Consider the following 15,486-nt stretch of genomic DNA (forward strand, 5'->3'; position numbering starts at 1 on the left):
CACATTTAGGAGCTCAGAAAATATTTGGTAAATGAATACATGTGATTTTCATAGGTGGATTTGTTTGTATTTGAGTGCAGTGGTGAAATCTCAGCTCACTGCAACTTCTACTTCCCAGGTTCAAGCGATTTTCCTGCCTCAGCCACCCAAGTAACTGGGATTACAGGCTTGAGACACCACTCCTGGCTAAGTTTTCTATTTGTAGTGGAGACAGAGTTTTGCTCTGTTGGCCAGGCTGGTCTCGAACTCCTGACCTCAAGTGATCTGCCTTCCTTGGCTTCCCAAAGTGCTGGGATTACAGGTGTAAGCCATCGCACTCAGCCAGGAATGATTTTCTCCTAGGTCTACATTGACAAATAAAACAGCATGATAAAATACTAATAGTGTTATTTTTCGAGAGTGGAGGCTCTGGAGCAAAGTTACAATTTTTATAAGTTTAGAGGAAAAATGTTTGAACTATTATTCCTTAGATTCTTATTAAGACTTTTTTTTAACAAATTGAGAATGTGTGTGAAAAATTCTATATGTTACATGATTGATTACTTTTTATTTTTTAGCTTCTTTACACAGATAGGAATTTTGTGATTTGTGCTCCAACTGGTTCTGGAAAAACTGTAGTGTTTGAACTAGCTATAACAAGATTGTTAATGGAAGTACCATTGCCATGGTTGAATATTAAAATTGTTTACAGTAAGTATTTATTATAAGAGTGATGACTAATTATAATAATGAAAAACCATTGAAGCAAAATGAAGAAATAAATTCAGTTTCTGGCCTCAGGAATTACTTGATTTTCTATATATTTCTAGTAAAGTCTGGTCTTATTTGTCATTAAATTTAAAACACATTTTCCAGATTTATAAATAAAAAGTAATATTTGAATTGAGAATTTGACTTTTACATGCTTATTTTTTAAAGGACAGGCAAAATGAACAAATAAAATCAAATATTTTGTAATTCTAGAAATTTGCATAGGAACTTTTACTCTCCTTTCTTAGGTATGTATTTTAAAAAATTTTTTTAATCAAAGTAATATATGTATATGGATTAAAAATCAAATATCAGTAAAGGCCTTATAGTGAAAAGCAATAATCTTCTGCCCTACCTTTCTCCACTTTTAGTTACACTTGCCTGAGAAATCATTTCTATTTCTATCTTTAGTTCTTTTTGGCTATTACCTTGATATCTCTAAATCAAGCTTGTCTAACTTGTGGCCTGCAGGCTGCATGTGGCCCAGGATGGCTTTGAATGTGGCCCAGCACAAATTTGTAAACTTACGACAAATGTGTAATGTTTGTAAAACATTATGAGAATTTTTTTTCTTTAGCTTATCAGTCATCGTCAGTGTTAGCATATTTTATGTGTGGCTCAATACAGTTCTTCTTCCAGTGTGGCCCAGGGAAGCCAAAAGACTGGACACCCCTGCTCTAAATAATGTGCCTATATTGTTCATTTTTAATTTATCAATATTAGGAGTATGTAGATGTGTATTTTTTATGCTAACTTTATTAACCAAAGTTTGTGAAAAGAATTCTAAAATTGAACTGATGTTCAAAGTAAATATTTTATATTGTTACAGTGGCACCAATAAAAGCCTTGTGCAGTCAGCGTTTTGATGACTGGAAAGAAAAATTTGGACCAATAGGATTGAATTGTAAAGAACTTACTGGAGATACAGTAATGGATGATCTATTTGAGATTCAGCATGCCCATATTATTATGACAACTCCAGTAGGTATTATTTATACTTTATGATTTCTTTAGTTTGTTAGAAAATACCTATTTTTCTTTACTGAGATAAAAAGTTTAAAAAATATAAACTAGAAACATATATTTACAATGCAAACAAACAAACATTAAAAAAATTCTACAATTCAAGGTACAGACAGAATACCTACAAATCAGTAAGTAAAAGACAAATGACCAAATTGGAAAAATTGACAAAGAATAGGCAGTTTGTTATTGTGGATACTTTGTAATCATATTTATTGCTTTTTTCTTTTACCTAAGTAGTATGTTTTATAGAGGGAGGTCCTTGGTAGAATTTAAAAATAGGTAACAAAACTTGGACTTTGAATATTTTGTGGTTCAGTATAAAAACAATTGAGGGCCCAGTTTTAAAAATACCTTTAAGACTGTAAAAATTCTTTAAGTATTTTTTAATTTTAAAATATTTTTCAGAATACTCTTAAGGGATCAACCAAAATTGCCTATTATTTGTAATACGTCATGTTAAAAATGTTTTTGATATCTTAATATTTATTATAATTCCTTATCACATTAAACTACTTGTATGCTTTTTTTTCTCTAGGAAAAATGGGATAGCATGACTAGGAAATGGAGAGACAACTCTTTGGTTCAGCTGGTTCGACTGTTTCTGATTGACGAGGTAATGAATGCATTCGCTTTCAGAGATAAACATAAAAGGATAATTAGAATAAGACAGAAAGAAAAAAGACATTGCAACCAAACTATATGTTTGTTTTATCCCTTCAAGTGGAAAATGCTCATTTTCTCAAGCAAGAATGTTAATATTATTGAATATTTTAATTGATTAAATGTATTTTTAATTCTATAGCTAATGATTTTTTCTTGATTTCCTGCTTAGGTACATATTGTAAAAGATGAAAATCGTGGTCCAACTCTTGAAGTTGTAGTTAGCAGAATGAAAACTGTACAGTCTGTTTCTCAGACTTTAAAAAATACCAGCACTGCTATTCCAATGCGATTTGTAGCTGTATCTGCAACAATTCCAAATGCTGAGGATGTGAGTTACAATTTTAACTGAGCTCTTAGGTTTTTTATGACTTGTGAAATATTTAGTCATCTTGATCATAGAGAAAAGTGAATTTTTTTGTCCTTTCCTTTAATAGGAAAGTATGTTGTAGAAAGTTGTGGCTAGATCTCATAAATATAACAGTATTAAGGCCATAAAATATGGTTAATCAGGTTTAATAAAACATTTTTTGTGGACATGTGGACATCTCGTTTGCTAGTATCTAACAGTCTTAGTTTCCTGGGTTTCAGGTGCCTCATAGTAACTTCACTAACAATATGTGATGGTTGTTGTAACTAGCTGACTCTAATTGTATAGCGAAGTATGGTGGAGAATAAAAATAATTGCTTAGATGATTACCACTTGCTCCTCAATTCTGTATGCTTGGCATTGTGGTAAGCACTAAATATAGATGCAAAAGTGAAAATATATGGACTCCGTCCTTGAGGAGGATCTCAATGGGGTACATGGACATGTAAAGAAATAATCATGTGCACTATTATACTTTCCATAATGAATATATGACTTAATTTTTTTCTTCAATTTTTAAGTAAACGTCTTGAAAAATAATAGTCTCACTCTACTTTCTCACTCCTACTTACTTCTCAGCCTACTATAATACTGGTTTTCCCCTACTACTTCTTAGAAATTGTTTTCACAAATAGCCACTATATTGTCTATTCCAATGGAATATTTTGTCTTTATCGTTAATTTGGCACAATTAATCATTTTCTTGTTCTTGAAATGACAACTTGTTTTGTTCATATTTGTCAAGAATAATGTAGAAAAATTTAAAGTTTATTACAACAACAAAACTAAATCCTAGCGTTTATCTTTACACATGTAGGAAGCATAATGTACATACTTTTTTTTGTAAGCATGTAGGAATCATAATGTACATACTCTTTTTTTTGACCTGCATTTCACCTTTAAACATTTTTATATCATTAAATATTCTTCAATACTATTTTTGTGGTTTTATTGTAATTTATTTATCAAACACTATAACAATGGAAGATTAAGTTATTTCCAATTTTTGCTATTGTAAACAGAGTGAAATTAATGTATCTGAAACATCCATGATTATTTCCTTAGGATGAACTTTTAGAATGAATTAACTGAATCAAAGGATATATAAAACTCTAAAGAAGCGCTTCTTTCAATAAATGTTATATTCATTTACACTTCTACCAGATGCTATTTTCCTGTATCCTAACACTGGATAGTATAATAATAGAATTATTATTGCTATTATTATTTTTAAATATTTATAGGATTTACTGTTGAGTGTAGTATCTCATTTAAAAATTTTTTACTTCTTTGATTTCTACTAAGGTAAAATTTTAAATATATTTATCAACTACTTTAAGTTCTTTTTTTAAAACTTGCCAGGTTATGTCATTTGCCTTTTTTTCACATTGGAATACTAAATTTTTCTTACTTATTTGTAAGCAATTATTATGTACTAGTACTGTCTAATTCTTGAAATTTTTCCCCTTTGTGATAAACACTACTTCTGTGAATGCTGTTTCTGTCCCTTTTGTCAGATCTTCTTCCTCCGTTTTTCCCTAAATTAAGGTTTTTATTCTTGGCCTTCTGCTCCCCTCTGTCTGTAAATTCTTATGTGATCTTATCCCTACTCATGATAACCTTGAGATTATTTTAATGTTTTCTACCTGTCAAAACAACAGTCAATTTCATAGCAGAGCATGGAGTCTGATTATTAACTGGGCTATGTAAAGATAAGGATTGCTTACCACAGTTCCAGAAAATAACTAGTGACTCTAGCTTGAGTCTGAAGTTTGCTTTTGGCACTGGCATCTCTCAAGTGTTTGTTGTTTGCTTAAAAACTTGTCAACCCTTGCCAACCTAAACCAACTATTAATTTGCTGCTATTTATCTAATATTTAGGACAACACAAAAGAGATGTCAGCCATTTTGAGGCGTAGTTTTCAAAAATAGCAAAGAAGTTAAAATAATAGTGAGAAATTTTGCCTCTATGACAAAATTGATTTTAATTTTTCTTTGGATTCTTATGAAGGAAAAGAAAACAAAATAATAATAATTAATTGGAAGTTTACCATGGTGAAAAGTGGGTATAATCTTGAAATACTACTATTGGTAGTGTTGACCACTATATCAACAGAATAATATTAATGGAATATGTAATATTGAAAAAGACAGCATACTTGATTAAATACTTTTATAGCTTGACCTTAAAGTGCTTTGTAATTGGGTTGTTTTTAGCAATAAAACTTTACTAGAAGAAAATCTTAATGCACATGTTTTTGTGTTTCAAAGATTGCAGAATGGCTTTCAGATGGTGAAAGACCAGCTGTGTGTCTGAAAATGGATGAGAGCCATAGACCAGTGAAACTTCAGAAAGTGGTCCTTGGATTTCCCTGCAGTAGTAACCAAACTGAATTTAAGTTTGATTTAACCCTCAACTACAAAATTGCCAGTGTTATACAAATGTACTCTGATCAGAAACCCACACTTGTGGTATGGATTGTTGATAGCTTATTTTTTAGTATATTCAGTTTTTAACATGATCAATACAAATGTTATTAATTTATTTTCAGTTTTGTGCAACAAGGAAGGGTGTGCAACAGGCTGCTTCTGTTCTTGTGAAAGATGCTAAATTTATTATGACTGTGGAACAGAAACAGAGGTATAGTTTTTCATTTTTTCATGGAAGTAGAAGGACTTTTAGGGCTCATCTAGATGACATGAGAAAATTAGGCTTGTCCCATAACCTTGGGGTAAACCTCGGTGTCCTCATCTATAAAATAAGGATAATGGTAATTTTGAGGATTAAGTGAGATAGTGAATCTTCGTACAGGGGTGATCCAGATTTCTTGAATGATAAAGATTATCCATACTACTATCTATTTTTTTTAACCTAATTTCAATCCAGCATCTTTTATAGTCTTTCACTAAAGCTGATCTTGCGAATTAATCTTTAAGGACTCTCTATCATATTTGGCCACTTCCACCTTACTTAAACACTCTGGACTCTGTGCTTCCATGATCATTTACTGATTTTCTTCCTCCTTTGCAGGCTGTTCGTTCTCAGTTCCCTTTTCACCTCTTCTACCCAACTCTTAAATGTTGACATTCGAGTGAGTATACCTGAGGTTCATTCTTTCTAATGCCACACTCTTAGGTGTTTGTAAGTACTCACATGAAGTTCAAATAATATTTATGCATGTCTATGAATTCCCACATTTATGCCTTCGGCCCAGACTTCCCTACTGAGCTCCAGGCCTATAGTCCATCTGTGTAACTGAATCCAGTTGTATGTCTACCAATAGTTATCTCAAACTCACTATGTACCAAATAGAACCTTGGTTCTTGCTCTCAGACCAGCTCCTTCTCCAGTGTTCCCTATCTTAATTATACATTGTCTCCCTAGTTACTCATAGCAGAAAACTATGATTGATATCTCCTTCACCTTATACCCCACAATCAATTACAAAGTCCTGTTTATTCTTACTTCTAAATATATCTCAAATATGTCATTTTGTCTTCATCAACACTGCCACTTCCCTAATTCAAGTCACTATTAATCTCTTGCCTAGGCTGTATCCTTTTCTTTAATCACTACACACACACTCTCTTATCCAGCTTTATTCTCTACATAGCATAGATTGTGTAAGATTGCAAATCTAAATGGCAGTTTCCTGCCTAAAACCCTTTAATAGATTCTTATTGTTCTGGGGATTAAATGCTAAATCCTTAGTGTAGCCTGCAGTAGCCTATGTAATGTGATGCCTAGCCAATTCTCCAGACTTTTCATGACCATTCTCCCCCTTTAATCATCACGGTCAAGCTGTATTAGCCTCTGTGTTCTGTGAATACACCAAACTGTCACTCTGTATAGCATCGTCTTGCATGGTGCTTGCTTTTACTGGAATGGTTTTCACCTAACTCCTATTTATCCTTCATGTCTAAACTTTAATATCAGTTTTCCATAGTCATCAGTTTCCCTGTATTTACTTTTATAAGCAACCTGTATGTTATTTCATAGCACTTACTATAATTATAATATCCTTTTGTTTAATAGTTATTTTAATATCTTTTCTATTAATTAGATTATCAACTTCTTGAGGAAAGGGGGACTCATGTTCATCCTGCTTACCACTCAATCTTAGCAGGTGTGTTAGGTCATTCTTGCATTGATATAAAGAAATTTCTGAGCCTGGGTAATTTATAAAGAAGGGAGGTTTAATTGGCTCACAGTTTTGCAGGCTGTACAAGAAACATGGCACCACATCTGCTCGGCTTCTGGTGAGGCCTTGGGCTGCTTACAGTCATGGCAGAAGGCAAAGGATGAGTTGGTGTATCACATGGTGAGAGCAGGAGTAGGGGTTGGGGGGTACCATACACTTTTAAGCAACTAGATCTCACAAAAACTCACTCACTATTGTAAGAACAGCACCAAGCCATGAGGATCTGCCCCCATGATCCATTCACCTCCTACCAGGCCTCACCTTCAATACTGGAGATTACAATTTAGCATGAGATTTAAATGGACAGCATCCAAATTATAGCAGAAGGTCTCAGCAGAGTGCTAGCACATGATTACTACGTAATGAACATTAACTTATTATTATTGTTAATAACTTCTGGAAATCAGTAAATATGTTTAGTGGTAGACCTCAGACTAAAATTGGACATGTGGATATGAGCAGATACTTATTTTTTCTGCCTAATTTTGTATGGTGGGGGAATATACTTCTCTCTGCTTTGGGTCAGATCAGCTTTCCAATTACCAGTCTGTTCCTTTGCCACCACCTCTGGTTGCTTGTCAACCAAAGATATGTAGCAAGCCTAGAGGAGCGAATTTAGTCTTCTTTACATTCTTTGTTTTTTTTTTAATCCACTAAAAAGGTAGACTATAAAGATAGTCTATTAAAGAATTACAAACATAGCCACTTATTCACCCTCTAGATACTATTTTGACACTTTTCCTTCCATTTAAAGGATTTAACTTGATCTTCTTAGTTACTACCATATGAAAAAAAATCTCTAGGGTGTGAAGCATGTAGAGTAGTTCTTTTATAATACACGTCAACAAAGCAAGATTAAGCAATAAGAAACAGTAGAGAGCAAGACAGAATGAGAAAAACCAACAAAGAGCTCACAGCCAAAAAGTAGATGAAGTCTGAGAGGTAGAAAGAAAGAGAGAAAGTGAAATTATTGCTAATAAGAATACCATCAAAAAATGATTAATAATTTTCATACCAACTGCATGTAGTTTTATAGCATTCTTATGAATTTTCTTTTTTTTATTATACTTTAAGTTTTAGGGTACATGTGCACAACGTGCAGTTTTGTTACATGTGTATACATGTGGTGTTGGTGTGCTGCACCCATTAACTCGTCATTTAACATTAGGGATATCTCCTAATGCTATCCCTCCCCGTTCACCCCACCCACAACAGGCCCCAGTGTGTGATGTTCCCCTTCCTGTGTCCATGTGTTCTCATTGTTCAATTCCCACCTATGAATGAGAACATGTGGTGTTTGGTTTTTTGTCCTTGCGATAGTTTGCTGAGAATGATAGTTTCCAGGTTCATCCATGTCCCTACAAAGGACATGACTCATCATTTTTTATAGCTGCGTAGTATTCCATGGTGTACATGTGCCACATTTTCTTAATCTAGTCTATCATTGTTGGACATTTGGGTTGGTTCCAAGTCTTTGCTATTGTGAATAGTGCCTCAATAAACACACGTGCGCATGTGCCTTTATAGCAGCATGATTTATAATCCTTTGGGTATATACCCAGTAATGGGATGGCTGGATCAAATGGTATTTCTAGTTCTAGATCCCTGAGGAATCGCCACACTGACTTCCACAATGGTTGAACTAGTTTACAGTCCCACCAACAGTGTAAAAGTGTTCCTATTTCTCCACATCCTCTCCAGCACCTGTTGTTTCCTGACTTTTTAATGGTCACCATTCTAACTGGTGTGAGATGGTATCTCATTGTGGTTTTGATTTGCATTTCTCTGATGGCCAGTGATGATGAGCATTTTTTCATGTGTCTGTTGGCTGCGTAAATGTCTTCTTTTGAGAAGTGTCTGTTCATATCCTTCACCCACTTTTTGATGGGGTTGTTTGTTTTTTTCTTGTAAATTTGTTTGAGTTCATTGTAGATTCTGGATATTAGCCCTTTGTCAGATGAGTAGATGGCAAAAATTTTCTCCCATTCTGTAGGTTGCCTATTCACTCTGATGGTAGTTTCTTTTGCTGTACAGAAGCTCTTTAATTAGATCCCATTTGTCAATTTTGGCTTTTGTTGCCATTGCTTTTAATGTTTTAGACATGAAGTCCTTTCCCATGCCTATGTCCTGAATGGTATTGCCTAGGTTTTCTTCTAGGGTTTTTATGGTTTTAGGTCTAACATGTAAGTCTTTAATCCATCTTGAATTAATTTTTGTATAAGGTGTAAGGAAGGGATCCAGTTTCAGCTTTCTATATATGGCTAGCCAGTTTTCCCAGCACCATTTATTAAATAGGGAATCCTTTCCCCATTTCTTGTTTTGGTCAGGTTTGTCAAAGATCAGATGGTTGTAGATATGTGGCATTATTTCTGAGGGCTCTGTTCTGTTCCATTGGTCTATATCTCTGTTTTGGTACCAGTATCATGCTGTTTTGGTTACTGTAGCCTTGTAGTATAGTTTGAAGTCAGGTAGTGTGATGCCTCCAGCTTTGTTCTTTTGGCTTAGGATGGACTTGGCAATGCGGGCTCTTTTTTGGTTCCATGTGAACTTTAAAGTAGTTTTTTCCAATTCTGTGAAGAAAGTCATTGGTAGCTTGATGGGGATGGCATTGAATCTATAAATTACCTTGGGCAGTATGGCCATTTTCATGATATTGATTCTTCCTATCCATGAGCATGGAATGTTCTTCCATTTGTTTGTATCCTCTTTTATTGCGTTGAGCAGTGATTTGTAGTTCTCCTTGAAGAGGTCCTTCACATCCCTTGTAAGTTGGATTCCTAAGTATTTTATTCTCTTTGAAGCAATTGTGAATGGGAGTTCACTCATGATTTGGCTCTCTGTTTGTCTGTTATTGGTGTATAAGAATGCTTGTGATTTTTGCACATTGATTTTGTATCCTGAGACTTTGCTGAAGTTATCTATCAGCTTAAGGAGATTTTGGGCTGGGACGATGGGGTTTTCTAAATATACAATCATGTCTTCTGCAAACAGGGACAATTTGACTTCCTCTTTTCCTAGTTGAATACCCTTTATTTCTTTCTCCTGCCTGATTGCCCTGGCCAGAACTTCCAACACTATGTTGAATAGGAGTGGTGAGAGAGGGCATCCCTATCTTGTGCCAGTTTTCAAAGGGAATGCTTCCAGTTTTTGCACATTCAGCATGATATTGGCTGTGGGTTTGTCATAGATAGCTCTTATTATTTTGAGATACATCCAATCAATACCTAATTTACTGAGAGTTTTTAGCATGAAGGTTGTTGAATTTTGTCAAAGGCCTTTTCTGCATCTATTGAGATAATCATGTGGTTTTTGTCTTTGGTTCTGTTTATATGCTGGATTACGTTTATTGATTTTCGTGTGTTGAACCAGCCTTGCATCCCAGGGATGAAGCCCACTTGATCATGGTGGACAAGCTTTTTGATGTGCTGCTGGATTTGGTTTGCCAGTATTTTATTGAGGATTTTTGCATCGATGTTCATCAGGGATACTGGTCTAAAATTCTCTTTTTTTGTTGTGTCTCTGCCAGGCTTTGGTATCAGGATGATGCTGGCCTCATAAAATGAGTTAGGGAGGATTCCCTCTTTTTCTATTGATTGGAATAGTTTCAGAAGGAATGGTAACAACTCCTCCTTGTACCTCTGGTAGAATTCGGCTGTGAATCCATCTGGTCCTGGACTTTTTTTGGTTGGTAAGCTATTAATTATTGCCTCAATTTCAGAGCTGGTTATTGGTCTATTCAGAGATTCAACTTCTCCTGGGTTAGTCTTGGGAGGGTGTATGTGTTGAGGAATTTATCCATTTCTTCTAGATTTTCTAGTTTATTTGCGTAGAGGTGTTTATAGTATTCTCTGATGGTAGTTTGTATTTCTGTGGGATCGGTGGCGATATCCCCTTTATCATTTTTTATTGTGTCTATTTGATTCTTCTCTCTTTTCTTCTTTATTAGTCTTGCTAGCGGTTTATCAATTTTGTTGATCTTTTCAAAAAACCAGTTCCTGGATTCATTGATTTTTGGAAGGGTTTTTTGTGTCTCTATTTCCTTCAGTTCTGCTCTGATCTTAGTTATTTCTTGCCTTCTGCTAGCTTTTGAATGTGTTTGCTCTTGCTTCCCTAGTTCTTTTAATTGTGATGTTAGGGTGTCAATTTTTATCTTTCCTGCTTTCTCTTGTGGGCATTTAGTGCTATAAATTTCCCTCTACACACTGTTTTGAATGTGTTCCAGAGATTTCTGGTACATTGTGTCTTTGTTCTCATTGGTTTCAAAGAACATCTTTATTTCTGCCTTCATTTCATTATGTACCCAGTAGTCATTCAGGTTGTTCAGTTTCCATGTAGTTGAGCGGTTTTGAGTGAGTTTCTTAATCCTGAGTTCTAGTTTGATTGCACTGTGGTCTGAGAGACAGTTTGTTATAATTTCTGTTCTTTTACATTTGCTGAGGAGAGCTTTACTTCCAACTATGTGGTCAATTTTGGAATAGGTGTGGTGTGGTGTTGACAAGAATGTATATTCTGTTGATTTGGGGTGGAGAGTTCTGTAGATGTCTATTAGGTCCAGTTGGTGCAGTGCTGAGTTCAGTTCCTGGATATCCTTGTTAACATTCTGTCTCGTTGATCTGTCTAATGTCGACAGTGGGGTGTGAAAGTCTCCCATTATTGTTGTGTGGGAGTCTAAGTCTCTTTGTAGGTCTCTAAGGACTTGCTTTATGAATCTGGGTGCTCCTGTATTGGGTGCATATATATTTAGGATAGTTAGCTCTTCTTGTTGAATTGATCCCTTTACCATTATGTAATGGTCTTCTTTGCCTCTTTTGATCTTTGTTGGTTTAAAGTCTGTTTTATCAGAGACTAGGATTGCAACCCCTGTCTTTTTTTGTTTTCCATTTGCTTGGTAGATCTTCCTCCATCCCTTTATTTTGAGCCTATATGTGTCTCTGCACGTGAGATGGGTTTCCTGAATACAGCACACTGACGGGTCTTAACTCTTTCTCCAGTTTGCCAGTCTGTGTCTTTTAATTGGAGCACTTAGCCCATTTACATTTAAGGTTAATATTGTTATGTGTGAATTTGATCCTGTCATTATGATGTTAGCTGGTTATTTTGCTCGTTAGTGGATGCAGTTTCTTCCTAGCCTCGATGGTCTTTACAATTTGGCATGTTTTTGCAGTGGCTGGTACTGGTTGTTCCTTTCCATGTTTATTACTTCCTTCAGGAGCTCTTTTAGGGCAGGCCTGGTGGTGACAAAAATCTCTCAGCATTTGCTTGTCTGTAAAGGATTTTATTTCTCCTTCACTTATGAAGCTTAGTTTGACTGGATATGAAATTCTGGGTTGAAAATTCTTTTCTTTAGGAATGTTGAATATTTGCCCCCACTCTCTGCTGGTTTGTAGAGTTTCTGCCGAGAGATCAGCTGTTAGTCTGTTGGGTTTCCCTTTGTAGGTAACCCAACCTTTCTCTCTGGCTTCTCTTAACATTTTTTCCTTCATTTCAACTTTGGTGAATCTCACAATTATGTGTCTTGGAGTTGCTCTTCTTGAGGAGTATCTTTGTGGCGTTCTCTGTATTTCCTAAATTTGAATGTTGGCCTGCCTTGCTAGATTGGAGAAGTTCTCCTGGATAATATCCTGCAGAGAGTTTTCCAACTTGGTTCCATTCTCCCTGTGACTTTCAGGTACCCCAATGAGATGTAGATTTGGTCTTTTCACATAGTCCCATATTTCTTGGAGGCTTTGTTTGTTTCTTTTTATTCTTTTTTCTCTAAGCTTCTTTTCTCACTTCATTTCATTCATTTCATCTTCCATCACTGATACCCTTTCTTCCAGTTGATCACATCGGCTACTGAGGCTTGTGCATTCGTCACGTAGTTCTCGTGCTGTGGTTTTCAGCTCCATCAGGTCCTTTAAGGACTTCTCTGCATTGGTTATTCTAGTTAGCCATTCGTCTAATATTTTTTCAAGGTTTTTAACTTCTTTGCCGTGGGTTCAAACTTCCTCCTTTGGCTTGGAGTAGTTTGATCTTCTGAAGCCTTCCTCTCTCAACTCGTCAAAGTCATTCTCCGTCCAGCTGTGTTCCATTGCTTGTGAGGAGCTGTGTTCCTTTGGAAGAGGGGAGGCGCTCTGATTTTTAGAGTTTCCGGTTTTTCTGCTCTGTTTTTTCCCCATCTTTATGGTTTTATCTACCTTTGGTCTTTGATGATGGTGACGTACAGGTGGGTTTTTGGTGTGGATGTTCTTTCTGTTTGTTAGTTTTCCTTCTAACAGTCAGGACCCTCAGCTGCAGGTCTGTTGGAGTTTACTGGAGGTCCACTCCAGACCCTGTTTGCCTGGGTATCAGCAGTGGTGGCTGCAGAACAGCGGATATTGGTGAACCGCAAATGCTGCTGCCTGATCGTTCTTCTGGAAGTTTTGTCTCAGAGGAGTACCCGGCCGTGTGAGGTGTCAGTCCGCCCCTACTGGTCGGTGCCTCTCAGTTAGGCTTGGGGTTCAGGGACCCACTTGTGGAGGTCGTCTGTCCGTTCTCAGATCTCAAGCTGCGTGCTGGGAGAACCACTACTGTCTTCCAGTGTGTCAGACAGGGACATTTAAGTCTGCAGAGGTTTCTGCTGCCTTTTGTTTGGCTATGCCCTGCCCCCAGAGGTGGAGTCTACAGAGGCAGGGAGGCCTCCTTGAGCTGCGGTGCGCTCCACCCAGTTCGAGCTTCCTGGCTGCTTTGTTTACCTACTCAAGCCTCGGCAATGGCGGATGCCCCTCCCCCAGCCTCACTGCCGCCTTGCAGTTTGATCTCAGACTGCTGTGCTAGCAATGAGCGAGGCTCTGTGGGTGTAGGACCCTCCGAGCCATGCGCAGGATATAATCTCCTGGTGTGCCATTTGCTAAGACCATTAGGAAAGTGCAGTATTAGGGTGGGAGTGACCCGATTTTCCGGGTGCTGTCTGTCACCCCTTTCTTTGACTAGGAAAGGGAATTTCCTGACCCCTTGCACTTCCCGGGTGAGGCGATGCCTCACCCTGCTTCGGCTCAAGCTCGGTGCGCTGCACCCACTATCTGACACTCCCCAGTGAGATGAACCCGGTACCTCAGTTGGAAATGCAGAAATCACCTGTCTTCTGCATTGCTCATGCTGGGAGGTGTGGACTGGAGCTGTTCCTATTTGGCCCTCTTGGCTCCACCCGCCTCTTATTAATTTTCTAAGTTTTTAAAACAAAGATGGGGTTTCAAAAACATTGACCAGTTCATTATAAAACTAGTAATAGAATAAAGGTAAACTGAGATTTTTTTAAAACATGTAGGTATAGGGTAGAGAGGCTGTAAGTAGGTATAAACAATTTGAAGCTTTCTACTTGTTGGGTGAATAAACTAGATGATCAAGTTGGTTCATATCACTTTTTGTCAGAAACAAGATGTGGGGATCAAGTAATGAGGCTTGTTTGCTTGCTCATAAACTTAACTCTGAAGGCAGTTTTGAGAGACTTACGGAATTCTTTGTGCAATGGCAGCATGATTCACATAGAAATATCTGGTGTCCTAAGGTGAATACATAATAAACATTTTGGAGCTGAACTTATCTATATGAGTAGGGAATTGAAATACACTACAAGTTCCTTTAAAACTAATTTACAATTCATCCTCTCCCTTTTTTCTGTTGTGAACAAATTAGCTAATTTTGTTTCAGATAATCATTTTTTTGCAAACATATATCTTAATTCCTTTTCTCATTTCCCACTCTTACCTAGTTACTAATGGAAAGTTTCTCTCTCCTTTAACTCTCCTCTCTTCTTTCTTCAGTCTTTGCCCCTTATTTTTTCTTTATCTCTTTTTATTCCTGTTTTTTTTTTTTTTTTCAGGAACATACTGGAGTTAGAGACTCAGATTTGAATTACAGTGCTGCTACTTTTACTAGCTGTGTACTATTGGACATATTACTTAACTTCTTTCACCTTCAATTTCTTAATCAATATTGTATATATGAGAATCAATCATCTCACCATGTTTCTATGATAATTAAATAAGGCAACATTTCTAAGATACCTAACAGTGGATAGCAGAGTTTGTACTTAATAGTAACATGCCTTTCCTCTTGCCTTATCTTCATTCCATTGTAAATCCTTAAAAAAAGTCATGAGTGTTATCATAAAAATAATTCATCCTAGTGTCATATCTGCAACAAGGAAGTAGAAAAATACTAGATGTTTTTATATACTTAAGAACCAAGCCTACCAATTTCCAAAATCTTTTAATGTACCCAGAATTCATTTTCAAATTATCAACACACTTTCTTAACTTCCTCTTGTCTTTTCACCTAGTTTTCTTTTTTAAAAAATAAATTTTATATGGCATATTTGAGGTTTACAACATGATGTTGTGTGATTCATATAGCTAGTAAAATGGTTACTGTAGTGATGCAAATTAATATATCTCTCATCTCACATAGTTTTTTTTTTGACAAGAGCAGCTAAATCTACTTACTTAACAAGAATCCCTA

At 36.2% G+C, this 15,486-nt stretch overlaps 1 protein-coding gene across 2 annotated transcripts in view; it reads left to right on the plus strand.

Moving 5' to 3' along the window:
- The window catches only part of HFM1 (helicase for meiosis 1), a 142,026-nt gene that overhangs the window by 21,503 nt on the left and 105,037 nt on the right, over nucleotides 1-15,486 (plus strand). For both annotated transcript variants that reach the window (XM_055352045.2, XM_019038158.4), the window contains exons 8-13: nucleotides 558-690; nucleotides 1,580-1,731; nucleotides 2,312-2,389; nucleotides 2,609-2,767; nucleotides 5,078-5,278; nucleotides 5,359-5,447. In XM_055352045.2, the coding sequence (XP_055208020.2) occupies nucleotides 558-690; nucleotides 1,580-1,731; nucleotides 2,312-2,389; nucleotides 2,609-2,767; nucleotides 5,078-5,278; nucleotides 5,359-5,447 (812 nt within the window). The remainder of the gene's footprint in view (nucleotides 1-557; nucleotides 691-1,579; nucleotides 1,732-2,311; nucleotides 2,390-2,608; nucleotides 2,768-5,077; nucleotides 5,279-5,358; nucleotides 5,448-15,486) is intronic.

This window comes from Gorilla gorilla, chromosome 1, assembly GCF_029281585.2.
Source record: "Gorilla gorilla gorilla isolate KB3781 chromosome 1, NHGRI_mGorGor1-v2.1_pri, whole genome shotgun sequence".
NCBI classification, from domain to species: domain Eukaryota; kingdom Metazoa; phylum Chordata; class Mammalia; order Primates; family Hominidae; genus Gorilla; species Gorilla gorilla.